The 25,308-nt window shown below is 36.2% G+C and overlaps 2 protein-coding genes and 1 pseudogene across 2 annotated transcripts; 2 read left to right on the forward strand and 1 right to left on the reverse strand.

The window, feature by feature from the left end:
• Positions 1 to 717: 717 nt before the first annotated feature.
• On the forward strand, positions 718 to 2,005 carry LOC110685618 (peroxidase 57-like). The gene is made up of 2 exons (XM_021862163.1): positions 718 to 892; positions 1,249 to 2,005. The coding sequence occupies exons 1-2, from the start codon at positions 877 to 879 to the stop codon at positions 1,653 to 1,655; spliced, it is 423 nt and encodes a 140-aa protein (XP_021717855.1). The 5' UTR covers positions 718 to 876; the 3' UTR covers positions 1,656 to 2,005.
• Positions 2,006 to 13,059: 11,054 nt separating this feature from the next.
• Positions 13,060 to 17,340, forward strand: LOC110685964 (annotated as a pseudogene).
• A 194-nt stretch (positions 17,341 to 17,534) lies between these two features.
• Positions 17,535 to 23,320, reverse strand: LOC110685963. Its single transcript, XM_021862518.1, has 11 exons — positions 22,832 to 23,320; positions 22,627 to 22,713; positions 22,136 to 22,321; positions 21,180 to 21,259; positions 20,053 to 20,141; positions 19,808 to 19,911; positions 19,651 to 19,729; positions 19,478 to 19,553; positions 19,266 to 19,380; positions 18,460 to 18,991; positions 17,535 to 17,908 (listed from the first exon to the last, which is right to left on the reverse strand). The coding sequence occupies exons 1-11, from the start codon at positions 23,091 to 23,093 to the stop codon at positions 17,815 to 17,817; spliced, it is 1,704 nt and encodes a 567-aa protein (XP_021718210.1). The 5' UTR covers positions 23,094 to 23,320; the 3' UTR covers positions 17,535 to 17,814.
• Between the last annotated feature and the right edge of the window lie 1,988 nt (positions 23,321 to 25,308).

Consider the following 25,308-nt stretch of genomic DNA (forward strand, 5'->3'; position numbering starts at 1 on the left):
ATCAATTTTTTTATTATGTTTTTTGATAATTATAGTCCTATCATTTAGTACTTAGTTAAATTTAATTTTTGTTACACATTAACTAGATATTACAAATAAAATACTATATGCAAATGAAGAGGACAAATTAAACCAGATATCTTACGTATGGCCGTATGTATCATATTGTAATGCAGTTACTGGTTACGCAAAAAACAAAATGTTATCTGAAAGTCTACAAATTTTCCTTGAATTCATACAAAGTTACAAGATCTGTTCATTTGGTTTATTGATTTATAATTAAATATAAACACCGAAATTGTACAATATTAATATACCATCAAATGGTTATTTTAAACAATATTATGGCATTGTATACACCTGTTAATTAAATTTATAATATAATCAACAATATCGATGCGTTATTTACGGCCATATGTATGATTGGGGTTTTTAGACATTCTTCTGTTAGACTATGATTTTGTCAGTATAATTATATTTTGGAAATTATAAAATGCTGAACACCTAAATTGGAATATATGGCAATTTGCAGTTCAGATTTTGAGAAAAATCGTGCATGTGTTAGCTTGATTCTAACAACTAAGTGAAGGAGATGTGGTGCTCTGAATGGAATATTGTCAACTAGTAATTTTTAAACTTTATCTCTCTTTGTCTCATGCATATATAAAGATAACTATGGAGAGGGTTCAAACAAATCACCAACTTTTCTTCAAAATACTACTAGCCAAGCTCAAACCACCTAAACCTAGGTATATACGTCTCTCACTTAGAGATGGACTCGTATCAAATGTTGATGATGTTGATCTTCCAAGTCCTTCTGCATCTGTTTCCGATAGCATTTAAGCCTTTGGTGCCAAAAACTTCAATCCTGAAGAAATGGTTGTTCTCTTAGGTATACATTGTAACACTATTATATCTCCCAATGCATAGAGTTTTCCTCCAATTTTAGTTTGAAAATATTATAATAACTACTCCAACCAAACACCATAGAGGCTTTTGGTCTTGAGCTCTATTTATGTACTTTGATTTGTAGTAGTAACACCGAACACCTTATCGTGTCAACATTGAAATTAGGAAACAGCTAGACTTCTAATACCCAAGGTTTTTTGGTTTTTACGTGCTGATAAAACCCGTCAATGGTGGGACTTGGATTTCCCAATCTGAAACGTTTTCGTTTTCAAAATCTTTTATTTAATACAACATGCACCTTTTGACAAGCCTTTTTTTAATTTTGTATTGGTGAAACAGGTTGTCATACAGTAGGAATATCACATTGTGAATTCTTTGAAGACCGTTTGTACCAAGGTGCTGACCAATTTGATCCAAATATGGACTCAACCTTAAGAACACAATTGAAGCCGGTATGCCCTCAAGGCATGGGATCAAACAACGTTACCTTTCTTGATCAAAATCCATCGAGCTCAAACATAGTTGACAACTCTTTCTTTGATCAAATTGTCAAGCAAAGAAGAATTTTGCCAATTGATCAAGCACTAGCTCGTGATAGTGAAACAAAGGTTTTTGCTCAACAACTCGCCCAAAATCCTAACACATTCGCTACTAAATTGGCTAGTGCCATGGTGAAGTTGCAAGCACTTGATGTGCTCACTGGCAATCAAGGGCAGATTAGAAAAGTGTGTAGTAAGTTCAATTAGAGTGTTTCATTTCATTTATTCATGGATGAGAAGAAAGTTGGAGCTTTATTTAATTTGATGCACAAGATTTTGAATGTTTCGACGAGGCATTCCAAATGATAACGAAGAGTCAAAGACTACTTGATCGGCTATTATTTCTAACATGTATTTGTTACTATATGTAACCGTTGTAATATATATTGTTGTGATTTGTGTCAATAATACATTTTCAATTTTGCTTACTAAAAAGAAAGCAATGTTCTCTATCTAATGAAAGGGGGGTCCGCTTTGAAATCGTCCGCCCTGCACCCACCCCCCCGAGTATATGCTTCAACAGGAATCGCACAAGGTGAGATTGATACAATAGAAACCTCTGGTAAAATGCCTGCCCGTAACGTAACTCCGCAACCCAAGTTTACATGATTTGATTGGAATTTGATTTGAACCCATTCAACAGAAAACAAGAAAAGAATAATGTGACTTATAACTAGATCTATTCATCATATTTCATTACCATTAATTAGCTACTTCAATTCGTATTTAATAAGAACTTCAAACCAATAATGGAATGACCCATGGGCCAATATGGAATCAATTTGAATAAATTAAATTTGATCTACACAACAATGTTTACCGTCTTTAGTTATCACTGTAACCGATAATCACTTAGCTAGTCAAACTAAATTCCAATTTAATTTTTTTTTTTAAAGGTAAGGAAAATAGGAGACGGTCATCATGAGAAGAACTCCTAATGCATTAGATACAAGTGTATGATCGAGGTACAAAGTTCATACTATCACTAACTAAATGACTCACATTAGTTATACTGCTCAATTTGCCTAATAATAAATGTGTTGAATAGTTCAATTATCCAATTTGTTGATAAGAAGATGACGTAGAGAGATTAGCTGCTCGGTTTGATGAAAAAGTTCAACGTTGAAAGACTTGATTTCAGTTTTTTAGTGGTCATGATTTCTACTAGTCGGGCTCCCGGAGTCATATTGCTAAATAAAATATATTTTTGGAAATGGAAACGGGCCAACAAGTCCATGTCACAACTATGTCGTGAGCTCGTGCGCAACAGGCTTTTTAAGCCATCTGAGTTCGTTTAAGGCCCAAAAATAGCATTTAAATATTTTTTAAATTTGAATTCTGCTTAATTTTCGTATTAGGGCTTTGTTTAGACTATTTAAATGTTTTAGTCGTCATTAGTATTCAGTTTTTAACATTTTAATAATATTCTTGAGAGTTTTAGGCCCTGTTCTTTTGAGATGTTCTGCTCTGCTTAGCTCTGCTCTGCTCTACTATGTTGAAATCTGCTCTGCTTAAAAATAATAATTAATAATAATAATAATTAATATTTAATAATTATAACTAATAACTAATATTTAAAGATAATAATAATAATAATTAATTTTTAATAATAATAATAATTAAAATTTCATAATAATAATAATAATTAATATATAATATTAATTGATAATAACTAATTTTTAATGATAATAATTAATATTTTATATTTAAAAAGAAGAAAAAACCTCAAAAAAATCAAAGAATTTGTCATCCCTATACCCAAAAGCTAATTTTGTGGTCAAATGTTGGCAAAGACCTATTCACATTAATATCCCCAATGGTATGCATTCGACGGGGCTCTTCCATCTTCCTTGGAGCGTATTGTTACTGCTTCGGGGCCTGGGTTTGGCGATTGGCAGTGGCGGCTTGCCACCTTACCATTTGCTTTTGGAGGGCTTGGTGTTTATGCCGCAGGTGATGTTCGTCATTATGCTTTTCTTGCTTCTTGGTTACAGTCTGCTAGGTTGCAGACACGGCTTCTACGGCATGCTGGCATTGTTGGTCTTGGACGAGCCTTTGAGGATGCGCTGCGTTTGTTTAATGGAACGATGGAGTCTAACATCTTGAGTAATCATCGTGAGGTCGCTGCCCCTAAACTCATGAAGAAATTGGCAGATATATATTTCACAAAGGTTACCGCTTCTACAAAATCCGCCTATTCTTTAACTCCTTGACAATCAGCATTGCGGAAATCACAGCAGGGAGACCACACCTTTGCTTGGCTTCGGGCGGTCCCTGTTTTGGGGTTGGATCAGACGATGAATGCTAAGACTTACCGATGTGTGTTGTGCTACCGGTTGGGTGTTCCATTGTTCTCTATCATGACGCCATGCTTGTTCAAGGTTTTTTACTAGGGATATTTTCGGTGATCATGCGGTATCTTGTGCTGGTATTGTGGGCATTAAACATCGGCATAATGTTGTTCGGGATACCCTTGTTGATGTTTGCTATCGGTCAGGGATTTCAGCTAGAAAAGAGGTGGACATTGGGTTGTCTGGAGGGAACGACGGGGCCCTCAGACCTGCAGATGTGTTACTTTATTCATAGGATCGTGGTCGCGATGTTTGTGTTGACTTGACATGGTCTTCTCCCTTGACACAGTCTGGGCTATCTGACTTTGTTCTTGGACGAGTTGTGCTTGATGCGGCCCATCGGAAGCGAGTCAAGTACGAATCCAATTGTCGAGCAATTGGATATGGCTTCCTTCCTTTCTCTTTCTCTTCACTTGGGGAATTAGAAAAGGAGGTTGTTGCATTGCTGAAGCGGATTCAGAAGTTCTCCAAGACTCAGGACATTGGGGCACGTGCTGCTGCTCATATCTTCACTAGGATAGGTTTTGCTATAGCTAGAGGAGTTGGGGCCCAGATTGTATCTCGGCTTCCCACTAATTTTTTTGTAGGTTGTATGACTTTGTCTATTTTTGAGACATAATAACAATAAGGGCGATTGGGTAAGGGTTGTGGGTCAGGCTATATTTTCCTGGCGTCGGCCTGCTCTCCGGTGTCTCAGGTGGCTATTCCCCGGCGGCGATCATTGTTTAACGGCGGTTCAGGTTCAACGTTCAAGTTTCAGGGTCAGCGTTCAAGTTTCTAATTCAACGTTCCTTTTTCAACGTTCCCTTTTCAAATTGAAGGTGCAGCGACGATTTCTATTTTGGGATCCGGTGATCAATATTTCTAGGCGCGGATTTCAGCTGTGGTCGTGGTGGTTTCAGGTATCGTTTGCAGGGGATTTAGTTCGTGGTTGTGGTGGTTTTTGATCAGTTTCTATGGGATTCGGCACCGGTTTTTCAGGGAGCAGTTGAGGTTTCTGGTCGCATCAGTTTTCAGGCATCCGTCTGGTTTTTAAGGCAAGGTTTTGTGTCAGTTTCAGCCGCAATTGGGGAACAGTTTTCAGGCCAATTTTTCAGCCATTTTTCAAAGATTTTTTGTGCAATTTTGTTGCAATTTCGGGTGCTTTTATGTTCATTTTTGGTTGTTGTTTTGGTGTAGTCTCGGGAGCTGTTTTGGTGCAGTTATAGAGGTTGTTTTTAGGGTCCAGCAGGGGTTTTCTTGTGTGTTAGCCTTTGGTAAGTTTGCAGGTTGCTGGTTTGGGTTGTTTTTGTTCCGTTTTGGTTTAGTTAATGTTTCATGCAGCTATTTTTTGGTGTAGTTTGTTGTGTGTAGCTATGTCAGCTTCGTGAAGTTTCATTGTCCCTTTGTGGGTCTTAGTGGTTGTCAAGATGGGGGTGGAAATGGCCTCACTAGAAATTTTCTAATCAAGCATCTTAGTGATCGTCATTGTTGTATTGGTGCGCGAGATATCACCCGATATTTTCTTACTTCTAATTTGGCTATTTATACTGAGGCAGAAGTTATTTTTACGCGTATGGGGATTTGGTTATGTGGGGTTTGATACAAAATACATATGCTTCGTTCTAAGTGTCGTCATGGTAGGGGTGAGGATGTGTCACCCCTTGATGAAGGAGATGGTATTGTTCGTTTGTGCTTCATAATTTCACCAAGCCGCAAGCTCCCTCCTCTCCTGCTCAAATTGGACATATGGTGGGTTTGGTGCGAGATCATTACGGTGGTTTTGATGTTGCTCTCCTTGATTGTTTGTTCTTTAAGGGGTTTCGCCCTGTGAAGTCTATCCCTCCCAAGTGTCGTTGGAGGTTTTCTCAGATTCTGAAAGGTGCTCTTGATAAGGTGATCTCTAAGCCTGATGACATTTCTAATTGGGTCTCTTTGTTCGTGTTACCTCTTTGCACCCTTAAAACCTTTCGCCCGCGGAGTAGTCGTGAGTCTAGGTCTTTGGTAAAACGTCGGCATCAAGAAGAGAGTATTTCCCGTGCTATTTGTTCTTGGAGTGCACCAGCCACCAGTTGGTAGTTTGCAGCTTGTGAGGGAAACTTTGGTAGAGGATTCTCCTACTTTATCGGTGGTTGATAATGAGGACCTTGATTTGGAAGAGCGTAATATCAAGCAGTATCGTAGGAAGATTTCTAATGGCCATTACACCGTTGCAGTCCGGGTTCTTTCTTCTTCAGGCGTTTCTCCTTATAATGAGGCCACTTTTGCAGATTTACAGTCAAAGAACCCTTTTTCTCCAGCTCCATCCTTTCCCAATATACCTGTTGATCACCTTCATCTCGTTGCGACTTCTGTTGTTGTTCTGGATCGGATTAAGAGTTTTCCTTGTGGCACATCATGTGGTAGGGACTATTTATGTGCTCAACACCTTATGGATTGCTTGAGTGGTGCTATTGTGGCGGTCTCAGATGAGTTGTTTGACTCTATTACTGGGGTGGTTAATCGATCTCTTTCTAGCTGGAAGATGTCCTATGGAATTAGGAGAGTATATTGCTAGTGCTCCTCTCACACCACTTGTCAAGCCCGGTGGTGGTATTCGTCCTATAGCTGTGGGTACCGTTTGGCGACGTCTGGTTTCGAAGGTCGGTGCTGTTATGGTTGGCCAGTCTTTAGGAAGTTACTTTGATGGTCTCCAATTTGGTGTTAGGGTTTCTTCGGGAGGTGAGGCAATTCTTCATGCTGTGAATCGGTTGATTGAGGATCGTGGTTCTGATGTTGGTCTCTCAATGTTGTTGGTGGATTTTCAAAATGTCTTCAATCTAGTTGATCGTGCGGTCATGTTACGTGAAGTTCGTCGTCGTTGTCCGGGCATTTCACGATGGCTTGAATTTTGCTACTCTAATCCAACCAGATTGTATTATAGGGACTACACCTTATGTCGTCTCAGGGGGTGCAGCAGGGTGATCCCCTTGGTCCTCTGCTTTTTGCTTTGGTTTTACAACCCCTGGTATGTAAAATCAGAGATGCTTTTGAGGTATGTCTTCAGGCGTGGTATTTGGATGACGAAACTATTATTGGGGACACTTGGGTGGTGGGGAAGGTTTCGCAGTTGATTACGGAGGAAGGGCCTCGTTTTGGGTTACATCTCAACGTGGAAAAAACTAAAGTTTTCTAGCCTACAGAAGACCCTCGAAGCAAGTTTTTGGGTGTCTTTCCCCCTAATATTGCTCGACCTTTACATGGTGTTAAGTTGCTTATGGGTCCCGCTAGTTCCGATTCCGGTTTTGTGGTGAGCTTGTGATGCAGAGGGTGACCAAGACCATTGCGCTTATGGATAACGTTGCTAAGCTTGACGATCCTCAGTGTGAGTTGTTGCTTAGCGCATGTACCGGAGTTTCTAAACTCTACTTTGCCTTGCGTACTAGTCCTCATAGTACATTTGAGGCGGCTCAGCGCACATTCGATGGGGCCCTTCGATCTTTCTTGGAGCGTATTTTTACTGCTTTGGGGCTTGGGTTTGGCGATTGGCAGTGGCGACTTGCCACCTTACCATTTACGTTTGGAAGCCTTGGTGTTTATTCCGCAGGTGATGTTCGTCATTATGCTTTTCTTGCTTCACGATTATAGTCTCCTGGGTTGCAGACTAAGCTTTTACGACATGCTGGCATTGTTGGTCATGGTCGAGCCTTTGAAGATGCATTGACTCTTTTTAATAGAACAGTGGAATCTGAAATTTTGAGTAATCCTAGTGAGGTCGCTACCCTTAAACTCATGAAAAAATTGGCAAATATATATTTTACAAAGGTTACCGCTTCTGCAGAATTCACCTTTTCTTTATCTCCTCGACAATCAGCTTTGTGGAAATCGCAGCAGGGAGATCACACCTCTGCTTGGCTTTGGGCGATCCCTATTTCGGGGTTGGGTCAGACGATGAACGCAAAGACTTACCAACGTATGTTGTGCTACCGGTTGGGTGTTTTATTGTTCTCTGTCTCAACGTCGTGCTTTACTTGTTCAAGGGTTTTTTATTGCGAATATTTTTGGTGATCACGCAGTGTCGTGTGCTGGTATTGTGGGTATTAAACATCAGCATAATTTTATTCGGGATACTCTTGTTGATGTGTGATATTGTTATGAGATTTCAGCAAGGAAAGAGGTTGACATTGGGTTATCTGGAGGGAACGACGAGACCCTCAGATTTGCAGATGTGTTACTTTATTCTTAGGATCATGGTCGCGATGTCTGTGTTGATTTGACAGGGTCTTCTTCTTTGACACATTCTGGGCTATTTGACTTTGTTCCTAGACGCGTTGTGGTTGATGCGGCTCATCGGAAGCGGGCTAAGTATGAAGCTAGTTGTCAGGCGATTGGATATGGTTTCATTCCCTTTTCCTTTTCTTCACTTTGGGAATTAGAGAAGGAGGTTGTTGCATTGCTGAAGCGGGTTCAAAAGTTCTCGACGACGCAAGACATTGGGGCACGTGCTGCTACTCATATCTTCACTAGGATAGGATTTGCTATAGCTAGAGGAGTGGGGGCCTAGATTGTTTCTCGACTTCCCACTAATTTTTTGTAGGTTGTATGACTTTGTCTATTTTTGAGATAATAATAATAATAATAATAATAATAATAATAATAATAATAATAATAATAATAATAATAATAATTGTAACACCCTAGAAATTCCTTCCCTTTAGAATACTTGTTTTGCCCTTTTTAAAATACGAAATAGGAAATTCTAAGACATTACTGCCACCGTGATAACGGTTAAGGCAAATATCAAAGACAAACAACGGAAGACTCATTTCAAAACCATTCAAAACAAACCAACTTTAAAAGTCAAAACAAATGAAAGCAAAATCAAACCAAAATCAAACGAAATTAACCTACAATTTGGAACCATTGTAGGACCTTTTCAAAACCAGTGATATTTAAAAACAACGTGTTAGTATCATCAATCAATAATAATAAACCAGCAAACAATAACAATCACATATTCGAAACAAAACTAGAACAAGATTCGCTCTTCACTCATGTCCATCACGAATATGCTTCATTACCTGAAAAGCTTCTCTTTACTTTATCCCCACTACTCACCATAAGAAATGGGCCGTCGTAGGGCCAAGATAAAGACAAAGCCAACATGAACACAAAACACAACAATCAGCAATGCTGAGTACATAGGCGTAAAAGGAAACACACTAACATGATAGCATCCTAGCGATAACAACAAAACTTACCTTTCCTCAGAGTTCAACATACAACAATAGACACAACATAGACTCATTACTTTATTTACTTTAATTACGCATCGAACAAGTTTCTAATCAAATCCCTGCCCCAAAGAATTGGAGTAAACTACGCCGGGAACTAATCGGGTAGGCATAAATGTCATATGAAAGTGACGGACGTCCTGCGCATAATAATAATAATAAAAAAAAATACAAAATACAGCGTCCTGTACTCCCAGTAAAAGTTATGGTCAAATATAAAGTCGCATAACTCCCCCCATATTTTCATACTCAAGGTATATATGTTCCAAGAGTTTTGGTGTGTAATCTCTTTCACTTTACGTTAATTACATATTTTAGACTTGGTGATGACTCTCAATAAACAACACAATCAACCAACATGAATCATTCAAGTAATCAAACATTCCAATTTAATTCTTGAATAATTAGTGACCACATTTAATTTAATCTTAAACCCTTTTTAAACTACCTTGGTGTAATAACACCTTAAGCGCATAAAGCACCGCAAATCCTATCTCTCAGTGTATAAACACCTTAAGTGCACGTAGGCACCGCAATATAATTTATCCCTGTGTACTAAGACACTTAATAGCTCAATTCCCATGCTTCAAAGCATCAATAAAAATTATATGAACCATAATAAAATTCTCTTTCAATATTCCAAACTCAATTAAACATTTAGTTTAATTAATCATGCTCTTAATCATGCCAATAATAAAAGTATGTTCAATAACGATATTCCATAATCACCAATTTCAATAAATAAATCATTCCAACCAATCATGCTTCATAAATAATTCATCAAATTCATTTCAATTCAACAATCCAATTCAATTCACCAATTTCAACCAATTCCTAGCATAATACTAACTTGGAATCAATTAAAATAATTCCTAGCATGATTCTATACGCTAAATAAATTCTGAGTACGCGTACATACCTCGAATAAACTCTTAAAGTAGCCATATACATTAGCAAGAAAAATGTCGTTGTGGATTAGCCAATAAACTTTTAAACTAAAAAATACTCGAACTCAATCAAACACGATGTACCATATATGTACGTAATAAGAGAAGTTCACAGCCTATTAATAAGAGAGATTCTCAATCTTTAATAACTTTAGTCAATAATCCAAGTACTCTTAGTTATGCTCGTTAGTATTATGTTGTGTTTAAATAGTACCATCTTAATACCAACAAAGAACTAAATTGATACCAATAAAACTAAAACTCTAATTTTTGTGTTTCTTTGTACAAATGCAAACTTATTAATATACCATTTAAGCACAATTTAGTATCAATGACATCGTTGTAGTCATTAATGATTAAAACTATTATAGGTTGAGAAATGCCTGTGTAGATAACGCACGGCGATGTTCAAACCAATCCAAGCAACCCCCAAGCTCAAGCTCGGCACATCAGCTTCATCGCACCCTCTACAGTCCACACCAACATGTTTAAAAATATAAAAAAGGAAACTCATTTAAATTAGGAAAAATTGATTCTAATAATCCCACATTTGGCCAATTCGCTGTTAATAATCTCACCTTTATAGGCGATTTCCCTGAAAATAAAAAATAAAAAATTAAAAAAAAAGGAAAAAATTAAAAAATATATCTCAGCCACCCCAACCCCATGCCACTCCATCCCAACTTTCGACAGCAGTCCCTTCCCACCCTCCTGCATCCCCCTTCCCCAACCCCACCACCACCGGAATATTCCCCTTTTCACGACCCACTGAACGACAACGCCCCCCCCCCCACAACACTTTCCCTCTTTTGTTCCCCTTTCTCCAACTTCTCACTGCTCCTTCAATCTCTTTCCTTACTGAAGCATTATCAATGGCGCCCAAAATCCTTAAACCTCCGCAAAAACCCCTTCAATGACCCAATAAACCTCAACCAATTCAAAATTCTACGAAGCAGCAGCAACCGCAAAACCTTAGCATCAAGCAAAATTGGTCAATAGCTGATTTAGAAATTGGAAATCTACCTTGCTCACGAAATAAAGGGTTTTCCCCAATTTTTGCAGTAGTAATTGTTTACTTATTCAATTGTATTGAATATGTTTTCAATTTTCAATTTTGATGGAGCAAAGTATATAGTGGCGTTGAAAGTGATATTTAAAGATCAAATTGAGAAGTATAGACCGCATCATCAATTAAGGAGAAATATGGAGATTCAAATGAGTTTACGCCACCCAAATTTTCCGAGGTTTTATGGGTGGTTTCATGATGAAGAAATGATTGTTTTGATCCTTGAAATGGAGAAATTCATATAGAGGGGGGCATTGTCGTTGGGTGGGTCGTGAAGAGTGGAAGATCCCGGTGGTGGTGGGGGTGGGGAAGGGGGATACCGGAGGATGGAGGGGGTGGGAAGGGACGGTTGTCGGAAGTTCGGGTGGGGTGGCGTGGAGTTGGGGTGGCTGGACATTTTTTTAGACCAATAACGTAATAACACGTGTCATTTAAATTAAAATTAAAAAAATTTACTCATTGTACAGGCAATTAGTATTAGGTACTCTTGGAGTACTTAGTATTGTACTCCAGGGCCCAGGCCCAATCTAATAAATGGGATTAAAAACCCAACTAACGAAATTAAAACATGCAAGACTAAATTTGACAAAATAACAACTTAGCAAAATCAAATAACATGAAACTAACTCCATAAATAAAAGAAAGGTGGATGAAAAAAATCAAATCATTTCATTTCTACTCCATTACTTTCACTTTCTCTATCTCCATTTGAATTAGTCCTGCAAAATTCTTCAATGGTGTCCATTAAAGGCCAAATTCGATTTCAAGATCATCTCTAAAACCAACATAAATTACTGTAATGTGCATCAAGAGAAATAAGTAGTTTTATAAATTATTTTGCAATTGTACATTTATAATATGAAATTTGCAGGTAAAACATGCAAATATGGTAAACTAATTAAATGATAATGAAGAACTAGATGAAAGAATTGCATATTTAAAAACAACAATTATAGATAAGTTTTTCTAAATTAAACCTATGTTATTTTGCGAAAATATTTTTTTTCGAACTAGATATAAGTGGAATTGACAAATTTATTTTGTTTTACTATACAATGTATTTTAAGAATGGATGAATTTAGCTGAATTTTGGTTCCAAACTTGTTATTTTGATCAATTTTGTGTCTAGGCTTGTGTTATTCAGCATTGAATATTATGTTATTTTATTGTGAAGTCAGATCTATATTTCTAAAATGTGTTTTGTTGTAATTTTTCTTTAAATCATGTTATTTTGGGTTGATCATGTGTTGTTTTAGTTTTTGGAAGTAGATTTGTTTTAGCAGAATTATTTCATATTTTTCTAAAACACCATTTATTATTTTGTTTCATAAATGATGATATTTTGTTTTAAACTTAATGTTATTTTATTTTTATCATGTGTTATTTTAACGAAATCCTAACTTTGTGTTGTTTTGATATTTTAATGTATCCTTTTGTTATTATACTCAACCTTTGAGTTAAGTTATTGTTATTTTGTTTAATATCGTCTTATGTTATTTTCATTAGAAGTTTAAGTTATTCAGTTATCAAGTTATGCGTTATTTTAGGTTAAACTTCGTGTTATTTCGTACACAAATTGATGTTATTCTATTTAAAGTCTATTGTTATTTTGTTTTAAACATGTGATATTCAAATAAACCATATCTTATGTTATTCTATCTTAAACTAGTGTCGTTTTTAAGTTATAGAAATTGCAATTGGAAGAAAAAATTGATTGGATTCACAAAATTTGAAAGAAAATAGAGAAAACTAAGTATAGCAGGAAGAAAAAAAGGAAAAACAGGGAAAAGGAAGGGATAATAGAGGGACAAGGCTGACTATGTATCAATGTCCAAACAATTAAATAACGTTATTTAACCCTGGAGTATCATGCTCACGGTACTCCAGGAGTAGGGTAGAAATTGCGTTGTATAGGTAATTGGTCACAAAGGGACAATTAGAAGAAAATCTCATATAAAGGTGAGATTATTAAGTAATAATCAAAAGGTGGGATTATTAACCGTGAACCCGTCAAATATGAGATTATTAGAATTAATTTTTCTTTTAAATTATTATTTTTGAAACCCAGAACTGTACTACTGAAAGGACTACCAAGAAAAAATGTCTAATTCTCTCTCTTTCTCTCTTCAATCACTACCATTTCTTCCATTTTCAACTTCCTCAAACCCTAATTTCATCGAATTTACTCGTCCACAATTTACTGGAATAAGAAGAAGAGGAAGAAAAACTTTACAATTAGTTATGCAAGCTAATTCCAGCAACCAAAATTCCGATGAAAGTTCGACAAAATTGATTACTTTTCTGGGTAAAGGAGGTTCTGGAAAGACCACTGCTGCTGTCTTTGCTGCTAAAGTTCGTACACATTTCTTTCAATTTGATTATAATGATTATTTTTCCCATTTTTATTATAATTTTGATGATATTATTGTTTATTTGCCTATTTCAATTATTTTATACAGTATATTTTGTCAATTATAAATACAACTATTGAATATTGAAATAATTCAACTACATTGAGATTGGTGGTTAAATTTAAAAAAAAAAAAAAAAAAAAATTCTGATGTTCATGGAGTTTGATTAAGATTATTTAGGATTTCTGGAAAGTTGCTTGAAAAGAAGGCTATAAACTAATAATAGATGTAGATAAATTTAGTAAGATTGTAAACTATGATTGTATTTGTGTGTATCAAGTAGGATACATTGTGGTTGTTCTGAGAGGAAAGCTTTGATGTTCCTTTGTTGGTTTGTTCTATGAGACTATAACAGATAAAACGTTAGCTATCCTCGGGGTATAGATTATGATTGTTTCGGGTGTCGAATATTGGAGTATAGTTAGCTTGTAAAAGATGGATATAGATTGATAATAGATGTAGTTGGATTGATTAAGATTGTAGATTATGATTGGTGTTCTTTGGTAGGATATGTTATGATACTTAGGTGCTTCATATTATGAATAGTAATTGTAAATTTCCATTTATACTACTATACTGGTTGTCCAACGAGGCCAACCTTTGGTTCCGAGAATGTTGGTGGCTGGAGAAGGAATTTGCATTTAATTTTTCTTACCCAAAACTGATAAAGATTTTTAACCAAAATTGGGATTGAAATTGAGTTAGCCAAATTTATGCTTGGGCACTTAATCCCCTCTTCTCACTACTCTTGGAAGGATTTTTATTTTTTTAATAATTCATAGTCATAATAAACTATAGCTTATACTCCGTAATTTACAAGGTAACGCATATGGGGTGATAGATGCACAATATTCTTTGACAATTAGTGGTTCTATTTTCATTATACCATGAATTTTCTTCACTTGAATCTGTGTTTTTATTAGTCATGTTGTAATCGAGCTTAATCTTTGTCATTATCTCTAACAATAGTTCTTTTTTTGAACCAGCACTATGCAAAAGCAGGACTTAGCACATGCTTGGTGACACATTCAATGAACCTCACTGCTGAATACCTGCTGAATTGCAGTATCGGAACAACACCGGCCATATGTAGCGATAACCTTTCAGCTGTTAGGTTGGAAACAACTAAAGTGTGTATTTTCTTGCCTTGTCTCTGCCTTTGCTCTAACTGGAGGACTTTTGAACATGTCTGCTCTCAAGCTAATAACTTTATGATACATGTAGATGCTCCTTGATCCTCTTAAGCGGCTAAAGAAAGCGGATGCTAGTGTTAACATGACACAAGGGGCCCTTGAAGGGGTGGGTATGTAACAACTACTAGTGTTATTGAACTATAATATGAAAGTCTCTTGTGAGATTCGTGTATTAAGTTACTCATTTTTATATGTTGTGAATATAGATTGTTGGGGAAGAGCTGGGAGTGCTTCCTGGAATGGATTCTATTTTTTCTAATTTAGCCCTTGAAAAGTTTGTTGGAACTTTGGGAATCAAAGCTTTGAGAACTGATATCAAGGACAAATTTGATGTTGTCATATATGATGGTGTAAGTACTGAGGAGACTTTACGATTGATAAGTGCTGCAAGCAGTGCAAGGTGATGAATTTTCCTATGCTCTAAGCCCTCTGATTTTTTCTAGAGCAATTATGGAATGAAAAACATTTGTTGACTGCTTAGTTTGTCTACTTATTTCTATTTTTTTTTTTTTTTTTTTAAATGAACTTATGCTTCTGTTTTGCAGGCTGTATGTTAAGTATCTACGTAGCATAGCTGAAAAACTGATTTTGGAAGATTGGCTAGTCCATCAATGTTAAGATTGGTAGATGAGGCCATGCATTCAAGTAGAGGTAGCTCCACTTTCAATGGGAAATTGAGTTCAGAAATTTGGGATTCTCTTGAGAGGATTCTTGAGGTATTGGAGATTCTTATCCACACAACAACAGTTCTCTGTGAAACATGGTAATTGATTGCATTGGTTTTCTATCTCCAGAGAGGAGCTTTAACCTTTGCAGATCCACAGAAGTTTGGCTGCTACATTGTAACAGATCCATGCAATCCCATATCTATAAATACTGCATTGCGTTACTGGGGATGTACAATACAAGCTGGTGCAAATATTTCTGGAGTACTAGGCAAAGCTTCTCAACAGTCTTCTGTGGAATCTGTGGAAAGTGTCAAAGATACTTTCTTGCCTTTTCCATTTGCTTGCATACCAGATCTCGGAAAACATTCTTCCTTGGATTGGGATATGATAATTTCGCCTGCTGAGGGTAAAAATGCAAGAAAACTTCTGCATCTTCCAAATGAGAAACCTAAAAACATAATGTCCCCAGTCAAGTTTGATCCATTAAAAAGATGTATCACTCTTTTCATGCCTGGTTTTGCCAAGTCAGAGATCAAGCTCTATCAGGTATCCTTGGCTACTTCCTCTTGGTGCTGTCATAGGCCTTCTATGCTCTGTAGTTGCATTTCCTGATACTGTTCCAAGGTCAACTACAAAACATGATATTTGTTTGACTAGTCCATTCTTTTCTAGCAAAATAATGAAAACAACTTATGGGTTTATAGACGTTTATGAGTACAAAACTTCCTTTCTTTTTTTTGGGGGGGAGAGGGAGGGGGGTGAGGGGTGACAAGATAGTATTGTGTAGTGAGTGGAATTGACAGTGCTGCCACTAGCCATCACCACTAATACAATGGCCACTGAGCCAGTCACTGGCTTCATTCTTTCCTGGTAACCTTTGAAGTGTATGTCTTTGCTATGAGAACCTAGACTACTTTTTAAAGTACATCCTAAGTGTTTCTGTGATGTAAAAAGACAAAATGCTGGGAATGTAGCTCTAATAAAACATAATTATAGTGAATATTGAAATGGGAATTACCAGTGCCGCCGCTAGTCCTCACCACTTACCCTAGAGACACTGATCCAGCGTCCATTGAGCCAGTCCCGCGGTTCATTTTTTCCTGGTAACCTTTTGGTTGTATGTGTATGTCCTTGCTTAAGAGAAACTTTCGAAAACAAAAAACGCTTGCAGCGCCTAGAGACTATTCCACCGCACCAAGGAGCCACTCGCAGTGTCACCAGGTTATTCAAATAAGTCGTGTTTTCTGTAGTTTTCACAAAAGAGATGAGTGATGCAAAGTTGTGTGCTTTGAGTGAGGAAGTGATACAGGGCTTAATAAAAAAAATTCTCGTCTATTGCCCTAGTTAAAGCACATCATGAGTGTTACTGTGATTTTAAGATAACATGCTGAAAAGTAGCTGTAACAAGACAGTTATGATTTATCTCTATATTGTTTTCATCTGCTTACAATTATTTCACTGATCTCCCCTACCCCTTTATGTTTCAATGAATTTATCCATTTTACTGATTCTTAGAATGCTTTTATAAACATGCAGTATCGAGGTGGATCAGAGTTGCTGGTGGAAGCCGGGGACCAAAGAAAGTCATCATGCTACCACGTGGTATTCAAGGAAAGGTAGGAGGTGCTAAATTTACAGACAGAAGTCTTGTAATTACAATGAAATAGTGATTCTCTCGAAGTGATTGATATATCAGAAGCATGGGCTGATGATCAAAGTTATAAGGTTGTAACATATCTTTTGGCCCTTCAGAGGTGCTAACAAATTGGTAATTTAACCATTTATAGAGCTGCATTTTAAAGCCTGGGATAACTTGATACGGTATTTTTATGAAGTTATTGCAATCCACTTTTGAGCTCCTGAAGAATCGAAGTTATTGTTCATTCATTCAGTTACTAGTCTTCTGTAACCTCATCAATAATCCCTGTTGTATGGTTCTAATATGGAACCTATAAATTCAGTTTCTCAATACTTTCGCATTTAATTATCATAAATCTAATCAGTTCAGAGTCTTAGAAATTTCCTCTATAGTGTGGTCGTTGGCATTATTCATGTGGTTACAAGATTGACCCAGCTTAAATTATCCACAACAGCTGATAATTTCTGTCATTCCACTTTTGTAGCCTGTATTTTCACTTTCTCTTTAGGCTAACATGGCTTGTCAAAAACTGGGTATTTTCTCACCACATAAAATCCGCTAGCAGCAAATATCTTATACTTTATTGGACTTGAACTCATGTGCAATGGCAGCTTTGCCATCAACATATATACAGAGTTTACAGTGCCAAAATCATGTCAGGTAGATTGGGTATGAAGAAGATTGCCGTGAAAATCAGATGAACACAGGCCCTAATCTAATTACAAATTTACAAGGTCCCCGAGGCAGGTTATTACACAGAAGTGATCAGACAACCAAAAAAAATCCTTATGTTTTCCCAGAGCAATAAATCAATCTTCCTATTCCTAAAGCATATCTTATTATTTTTTACTATCCCATTTCCACCTTCGGCCCACCTCCTCAAGAACCTTTGATCGAGCTTTGCTTTTCTTTGCTTCATCTTCTATCCAAGATCTGCATCAAGAGAGAGAATGATTAATGAGAAATAGGCACTTTAACCTGTAGCAATTACTCTCCCAGTTTCAAAATAATGGTCATATATATTTGAGGATGGCTAATAAAGCTTCACCTAATAAGATTTGTGGCTTTACTAAGTCCAACTTGAAAGGAATTTTACTAAACTAGTGTCATTTATACTAAACATTTAAATGGATGCAGAAACATTAACATTCTGCCCTCATAATAATAATTTTTTTTAAAAAATAAAACAATAATATTCTTGTCGGTCACTTGGTAATTATATATGAACACCATGAATACTGGGAAGGCATAAGCTAAAATGAAATCTTAAATAAATAGATTCTAAAGACTTAACTCACATTATTTAAACTGCTACTATTCTGTTACTATGCGAACCAGAAGATGCTAGTTTATTCAGAATCATTTTAGTGAGATCAATATTTTAAAAAAAATTTAAAGGCCATCATAAACCAGCAGCTTTACATTATTCTTTGTTACTAAATATAAAAATTGGAATGTTCAGACTCAAAATCAGGAAATTCTACCTCAAGATTCGAAGAGCTTCAATCTCAGCCTCTAGCACAGACTTGGCATCAAGTATTCCTTCCTTCTTTATTTGTAAATCAGAACGAAGAGTTTGCACTATTTCCTCGTCAGAAGATTGTTCAGTTCTCTCTGATGCAAGCCTCTCAGAAATTTCATTGATTTCCTCCTTCAGAGCCTCTAAAAGTTGCTTCTGACAGTCCATTGCAGCTTTCTCCTTCAAAAACCCATTTACAGCTCCCTCTTGAACAATCTTCTCTTGTTCCAAAAGGTTGACAGCATCTACATATAACTGCTGCACTTTTAGGCCCCGTTTCTTCTCCTCTTCCATCTTTTCAGCCCACCACCTCTCTATTTCCCCTCGATCTAATAACTCCTGTCTGATCGCTTCTTTTGCAGCTACTCTAGAAGATTCCTCTTCCTGCAATCTTAAGAACTCACTCTGAATGGCTTCTATCATGCGGCCACTTGTCAGTGCAACAGCTGCTTGTGCTATTGTTGAAGGTTTGTCTGGCTGAAGGCGCCTGATTTGTCCTGCAATGAGATTGAAATTAGACACCAGCTTACGGAGCTTTAACAGCAGAGGACAAGGATGCCTCAGAGAGTCAGATGACTTAGAGTGTCATCAACATAAAAATGTGTGCAAAATGTGTTAATAACCAAGAAGACCTCTTAGGATACCGGGTCCCCCCAGTCTTATCTGACAACTTTTCTGTAGGGTATAACCAGATAACACATGTATTGAGGCCCAAAATTCTTTCTATGTAGTACATAAGAGGTTGTAAGAATAAAAAGGCTAGCAACCTACCAAACACTCTTCTAAGTAGGCTTCTGTCCCCAGCAAGCATATCCATATAAAGTCCTGGCCATTCATCTGAGTTTGTCCTCCTCGCGTCCATTAGGTCCAATTTTGTTTTCAGAAACTGGACTGTTAAAGAGTCAGTCTCTAGAAGTTGAAAAATCATCTTAATAAGCTAAGAATAGCCAAGCATTAACAGCAATATTCTGAAAAACTTCTACCTCAGGATTTCGTGAGGTGGATAAATCATATTCCAGCTGGGATCTCCATTCTATTAGATCCCGTCGAGATAAAATTCTACAAAATTAAAATGAAGAGTCAAAAATCACTTGAATATTCTGTTTGAATCATACCAACATATTCAGGCATATAACAGGACTTGGTTACGCAGTACCTTTCAGGAGAAAAATTCAAACCTCCATCAATATGCTTCAATGATAGTTTACTTGGCACAACACCAGCTTCTGCTAGGGCTGAAATGCATTGGCAACTCACTTTTTTTAGTTAACGTACACAAATTCCATAGAAGAGATTGAATAATAAATCATTACCCTGTATGGATTCAAAATCTGGGTCTACATTAGTCACATCCTCATAAGCAAAAGTTACTGACCCAGAGAGAGCAACTTCTGGTATAATCTTGTACTTTGGGTTCCTACAAGGCAAGCATAACATACAATAAAGAGATGCAAAAAGTTATATTACGAATTTCTGGCAAGTTAAGACTAGAAAATTGCAACAATCAGAAAAAGATACTTGACCATTACTAAAAAGTAACATACTAAAACTTTGGTACCTTTCCAATAATGAACTAGCTCGAACTAACCACCTTGCGTATTCTCTCCGGGTGCAGAGCTCATTATCCTTGACATCTTCATCTAAAATCTGCGTATCTTAACCACATTTCAGAATACTATGCTCAGAACTCAACTAGTTTAAAACTTTTTGTTATAAAAGATAAGTTAGTTTATAACAACCCAGTAAACATCTGCACTTCTGCAGCAACACTTTAGGATATATGGACAACCACATGATCTTTCAAAGTTTCAAGAACTTATTACTTAGACCAAAAAAGGTTACTACCAATGTTTCTTTTTATTTGCACCAAAGGGGTATTTTATGTGAGACAGAAAATTCATTTGTTGCAAAAAAAGAAACGGAGGTAGAAGATCAGACCATACTGTGCCATATCTTCTTATTTTTATTTGCTTGTTGCTATATATCTTTAATAGGATTCCACTTAATACCTATTTTCTGATATATAGATGTATTAATACGATCAAAGTTCAGGGAACAAACCAAACCTTAGATCATAAGAGAATAAGGATATAATATAAACAAAAACAAGCACAATACTAATCATAGTTTATTACATACAATCAAACAGCAAGTCATCTATCAAAGTAGTAAAAGAGTGAACATAATCATCTCAGTTAGCAAGAAAAATGAGCACGCGCCAAAAGTGTGCAACATACTATACACTAATCTTGTGACTTGAGAATCATATTCAAAGCAATTAAATAATGGCCTTCTACATTAGTGAATCCGTATAATTTATAGCAGACTCCTAAAATGACATACTCCTATAATCATCCCAAAAGAGGTTATAGGTCAGGCAACTAAAGAGTAAGCTTGCCTGAGCTGACAAGGCTACTCATTAGCTTTTTCTTTCAATCGTCAAATAGGCCAATATGTTAAACAGACAGTTACCATATAATGTTTATGTTTGCACCCTTTAAATGTAACAGACTAACAGCAATGGTAATTAAGAAGCCTTTATCAAGCCTTTTATATCACAGCACCATATAATTCATTTATAAAGGAAACTACTGCAGCAACGATCATACATTATCAGATTACAGAAGCTACTCCAATAAAAGTGACAAGTAAAAAGAACATCAAACAGTATTTCAAGGAACAAACCTTCAGTTTTCTCAAAGCATGCATAGCTTCTTGCTGATTGGAATCCACAGCAACATCAACAACACGAGTTTGGTGCTTTTCTACAAATCAAACTCCAGCTATTGTTAGCAGGATGTAATAAATCTATCTACCTCGTGAGTACTAGAAAAGAATCTATCTTGGTTTACACTCAATTTCAAAGCCAAGCATAATCCTCCATTGAAAAGCAAAAATATAGACAAATATAGGAAATGAGGAAAAAGGCTCAATAGGGGAAGATAAAGCAAGAGGTGCAGCTAAAATCTAAAGTAACAAAGTGAGAAAATACCAAATGAACCACGTTAAAGAAACTTAGAGAGCACATAAACTGTCCAAGCAAAAAAGTAGTATACAAAACTTCAAATGTATAGACAAGTAGACCACAAATAGGGAAGTGGAAATAATGGGAGCAGTAGAAAGATAAATAAATGACAAAGTGATATTGTAACCGTATCATATTACTTATTTCATTTGGTTCTTTATCAGGCTGTCTTTACATGGTGCTCAGTAAGGTACATCCTCCTCCCCAAAAGGTTTGTCACTTTTGAGTTTTTGGGACAGCTACACAGGGGTGTTTCTCTATACATTCAAATCACTTAAATTAGTTCTTCAACTAGAAATTTTTATACATTACTTGAACTTTTCATTCTTTGTTTTTATATTTCTTTCATCCTTATGGAATATTACTGTAATTGTCTCAAGAAGCTGCCGAAGACATTGACTGCCTCAAAAAAGAACTTAGTCGGATTCTAGAAGTTACATACTAGCCAAGTAGCCAGCTTTCATACAAACAACAAAGTCTAATAAGAAACAATGTCAGGTACATTGATGTTTCATCATCATAAGATAGAATAATTTGCTTTTTCACTAAAGTCACAAAAATTCTAGTTGCAAAATTATTTATAACAAAAAAGCTTGAATTATAATCAGAAACATACCTGATTTCACAGACTTTGACACCACATCAGAAGAATCTGCCTGAGACGTCTCAGAAACTTCAATTCCCACATCAAGTTCAAGCTCAGGTTCAGGTTCATGAAAATCAATAGGTTTAGTTTCAACAACTTCAACGGCAACTTCTACTAAAGAACCAGGAGATGAACTTCTAAATGGCAATCTGAATCCTGGACATATAACACTATACACTAAGAGCCCAAACCCGCAAAATCTTTCCAACCACAATGGGAGCAATAATCAAACAAAAATCACTTCATTTAGGCATAAAGCTTATCAACCACGCTAGCTATACAAGCTATTCAGCATACATAAATACATTTCCTTAGTTGGGTACATTATTCATGACAAAATCACGCATTGATCAGTGTCATCAATGTTTAATGCTTCCTTTGTTAAATTCCTATCCTTAGAAACTACATTATCATTTAGCTTAAAAATTATCGCCAAAACATATACAATTCAAAAGGCTAACCATTTTTCGACAGCGAGAAATGAGCTAAAGCAGCGACAAGAACAGCAATTGAAGTCCCAATACCAGCAACCAAAAATGTCGGATAACCTACACAAATTCCAACAACCAAATATTTATAATTAAAAAACAAAAACCCCATTTCAAAATCAAAATTAATCAGCAATTTATCATCAAAATCGGATTAAAAAAAAAAGAAAAAAAAAACCTTTCTTTTTGTGGGGAATCAGAGGTTCAGAAACAGCCCAACCACCAAAATCATCGGTTGCATCATCATCGGGAAGAACCCAGGAGGATTTGTCAGCAATGGCGGAAGAAAGGCGGAGGGTGGGTTTACCAAGGCTGTGATGAGAGAGAAGAGTGATCGGAGAAGTGAAGGGAAGGTGGAGATGGCGGCGAGGAGAGAGAGAGTGGGTGTCAGTGAGGAGGAGAGAGAATGAAGTTGGAGAAGTTGTTGTTGAACTGCACATTTTTTTGGTTTTGTTTGAAAAATTGGAAGGGTTTAGGGAGAGAGATTGAAGAGTTTGTAGTGGGATGATGAGTTAGGGTTGAGTAGTTAGTTGGTTGATGGCTGATTCTGATTCTGATGAGAGATGGTAGTCAATGCATATTTTGAACTTGTGAGGGAAATTCTGTCTTGGCAGCATAATATTGCGGTATATCAAAATCATACTCTAATTTAAGGATAGCACTGGATCGGGTCTCCCATTAAGGATGACAGTGGGTCGGGTCTCCCAAAAATGGGGCGGAGATGGAGGGGGGTTTGGCAGGTGATGGGGCGCGGATGGGTATAAAATGTGTATCCGCCATGGGTAATGGGGTGGGTATGGATTTTAGAGCAGACCCGCCTCATACCCGCCTCGCCCCGTACCCGCCCTATACTCGTCCCATATTTCTTTTAGAAGAGTTTAAAATTTATGAAATTTAATACCTCCATAGGCCTAATCCGTCCAAATAGTATGTAACACCCTAGAAATTTCTTTCCTTTAAAATACTTGTTTTGCCCTTTTTGAAATACGAAATAGGAAAAATCTAAGACATTACCGTCACCGTGAAAATGATCAAGGCATATATCAAAGACACACAACGGAAGTATTTCTTTAAAACCATTCAAAACAAGTCAACTCAAAAGTCAAACCAAACGAAAGTAAAGTCAAACAAAATCAAATAAAGTCAACCTACAATTTGGAACCATCGTAGGCCCTTAAAACCAAACAATACTGAAAACCTTTACGTTAGTCTCATGAACACAGTAAAATAAATAATATTCAAAGCAAATAAAACACATCATATTCTATAAAACTAAGCATGATTCTTTTCATTTATGCCCATTATGAAAATGCTTCATCACCTGAAAAACTTTTGAGTTGACTTCATTAAAACAATTAGTGACCATAACACAATCAAACATCACACTTCATTCAAACAATCAAACATACCAATTTAATTCTTGAATAATTAGTGACCACATAAATTTAATTGTTAAACCCTTTTTAATCTACCTCGATGTCAAAGACACCTTAAACGCATAATGCGCCGCAAATCCTATCCCTGGGTGTTAAATAACACCTTAAGTGCACATAGGCATCGCAATATAATTTATTCCTGTGTACTAAGACACTTAAATAGCTCCTCCCTCATGCTTATAGCATCAATAAAAATTATATGAACTATAATAAAATTTCCTTTTCATATTCCAAACCAAAGTAAACATTTTGTTTAATTAAACATGCTCTCTATCATGCCAACAATAAAAGTGTGGTTCATAATCAACATGCCAACATAATTAATTCCAATCACCAATTCATCACAAACAATTCATACATCACAAATCATTTATCAACATCAATCCAATCAACAAATTCCAACCAACACCTATCATGATACTACTTGGAATTAATTAAACAAAGCCTAGCATGCTTCTACATATTCAAATAATTACCAAGTACGCGAACGTACCTTGAATATGATCTCAAAATCGCCACGACTAAATAAAATCACTCACTTGGAAGTCTCCTACAAACCAAAATTACAAAGAGGCATTAATATTTATTCCACAGAAAGTTTCAGCAATATATACACTCTTTAAATCACTCATAAACCCTCTAAAATAAGCTGAAATTTAATTTAAAACCCTTACTTTTATTCCCAATTAATGGGTAATTAAAAATCCTTTCAAGAAACATAATTATAGCTTATATATCAAAAAATTCCAGTTTTATTAAATCATCTAAAATTGTTGTGATTGTGTTTTAAAACACTTATTTCAATAATTGAAATCACCCATAAACAATTTCCATCAATATACATAAACTTAGAAACATAGAGTTTATAATTTTGGGCTTTTTAATTCAAAACCAAATCTGAAAATTTATATACAAAATATTTATTATCAAACATCATAAAAATCATCACAAAGCCCAAAAACAATAATTATATCAAGGCTAGATTAAGATTAAAAACAAAAGAGATTTTTTTTTCTACAAACACACACCCACGGATGCTGCTATTGCCGGCCCTGTGCTGGCGGCGGCGACCGGCTGTGGTGGTGGTTGCAGCCGGCCACCCCGTGAGCTGTGTGTGGTAGTGGTGAAAAAAAAATTAAAATTAAAATAAAGGGGAAGGGGAAAAATTAAGGGAAAAAGAGAGAAAATAAGGGGAGAGAGAAAGAGAGTTACCTTTGGG

Source organism: Chenopodium quinoa, unplaced genomic scaffold, assembly GCF_001683475.1.
Source record: "Chenopodium quinoa cultivar QQ74 unplaced genomic scaffold, ASM168347v1, whole genome shotgun sequence".
Lineage (NCBI taxonomy): Eukaryota > Viridiplantae > Streptophyta > Magnoliopsida > Caryophyllales > Amaranthaceae > Chenopodium > Chenopodium quinoa.

What these genes read in the sequence shown, in the direction of transcription:
- LOC110685963 (XM_021862518.1), bottom strand. Translation starts at nt 23,093, where the DNA reads ATGTGCAGTTCAACAACAACTTCTCCAACTTCATTCTCTCTCCTCCTC. An exon ending in AGATTTTGAATCCATACAGG is followed by an intron (nt 19,730 to 19,807) that starts GTAATGATTTAT and finishes AATGCATTTCAG; the next exon opens with CCCTAGCAGAAGCTGGTGTT. An exon ending in CCACCTCACGAAATCCTGAG is followed by an intron (nt 19,381 to 19,477) that starts GTAGAAGTTTTT and finishes TTAACAGTCCAG; the next exon opens with TTTCTGAAAACAAAATTGGA.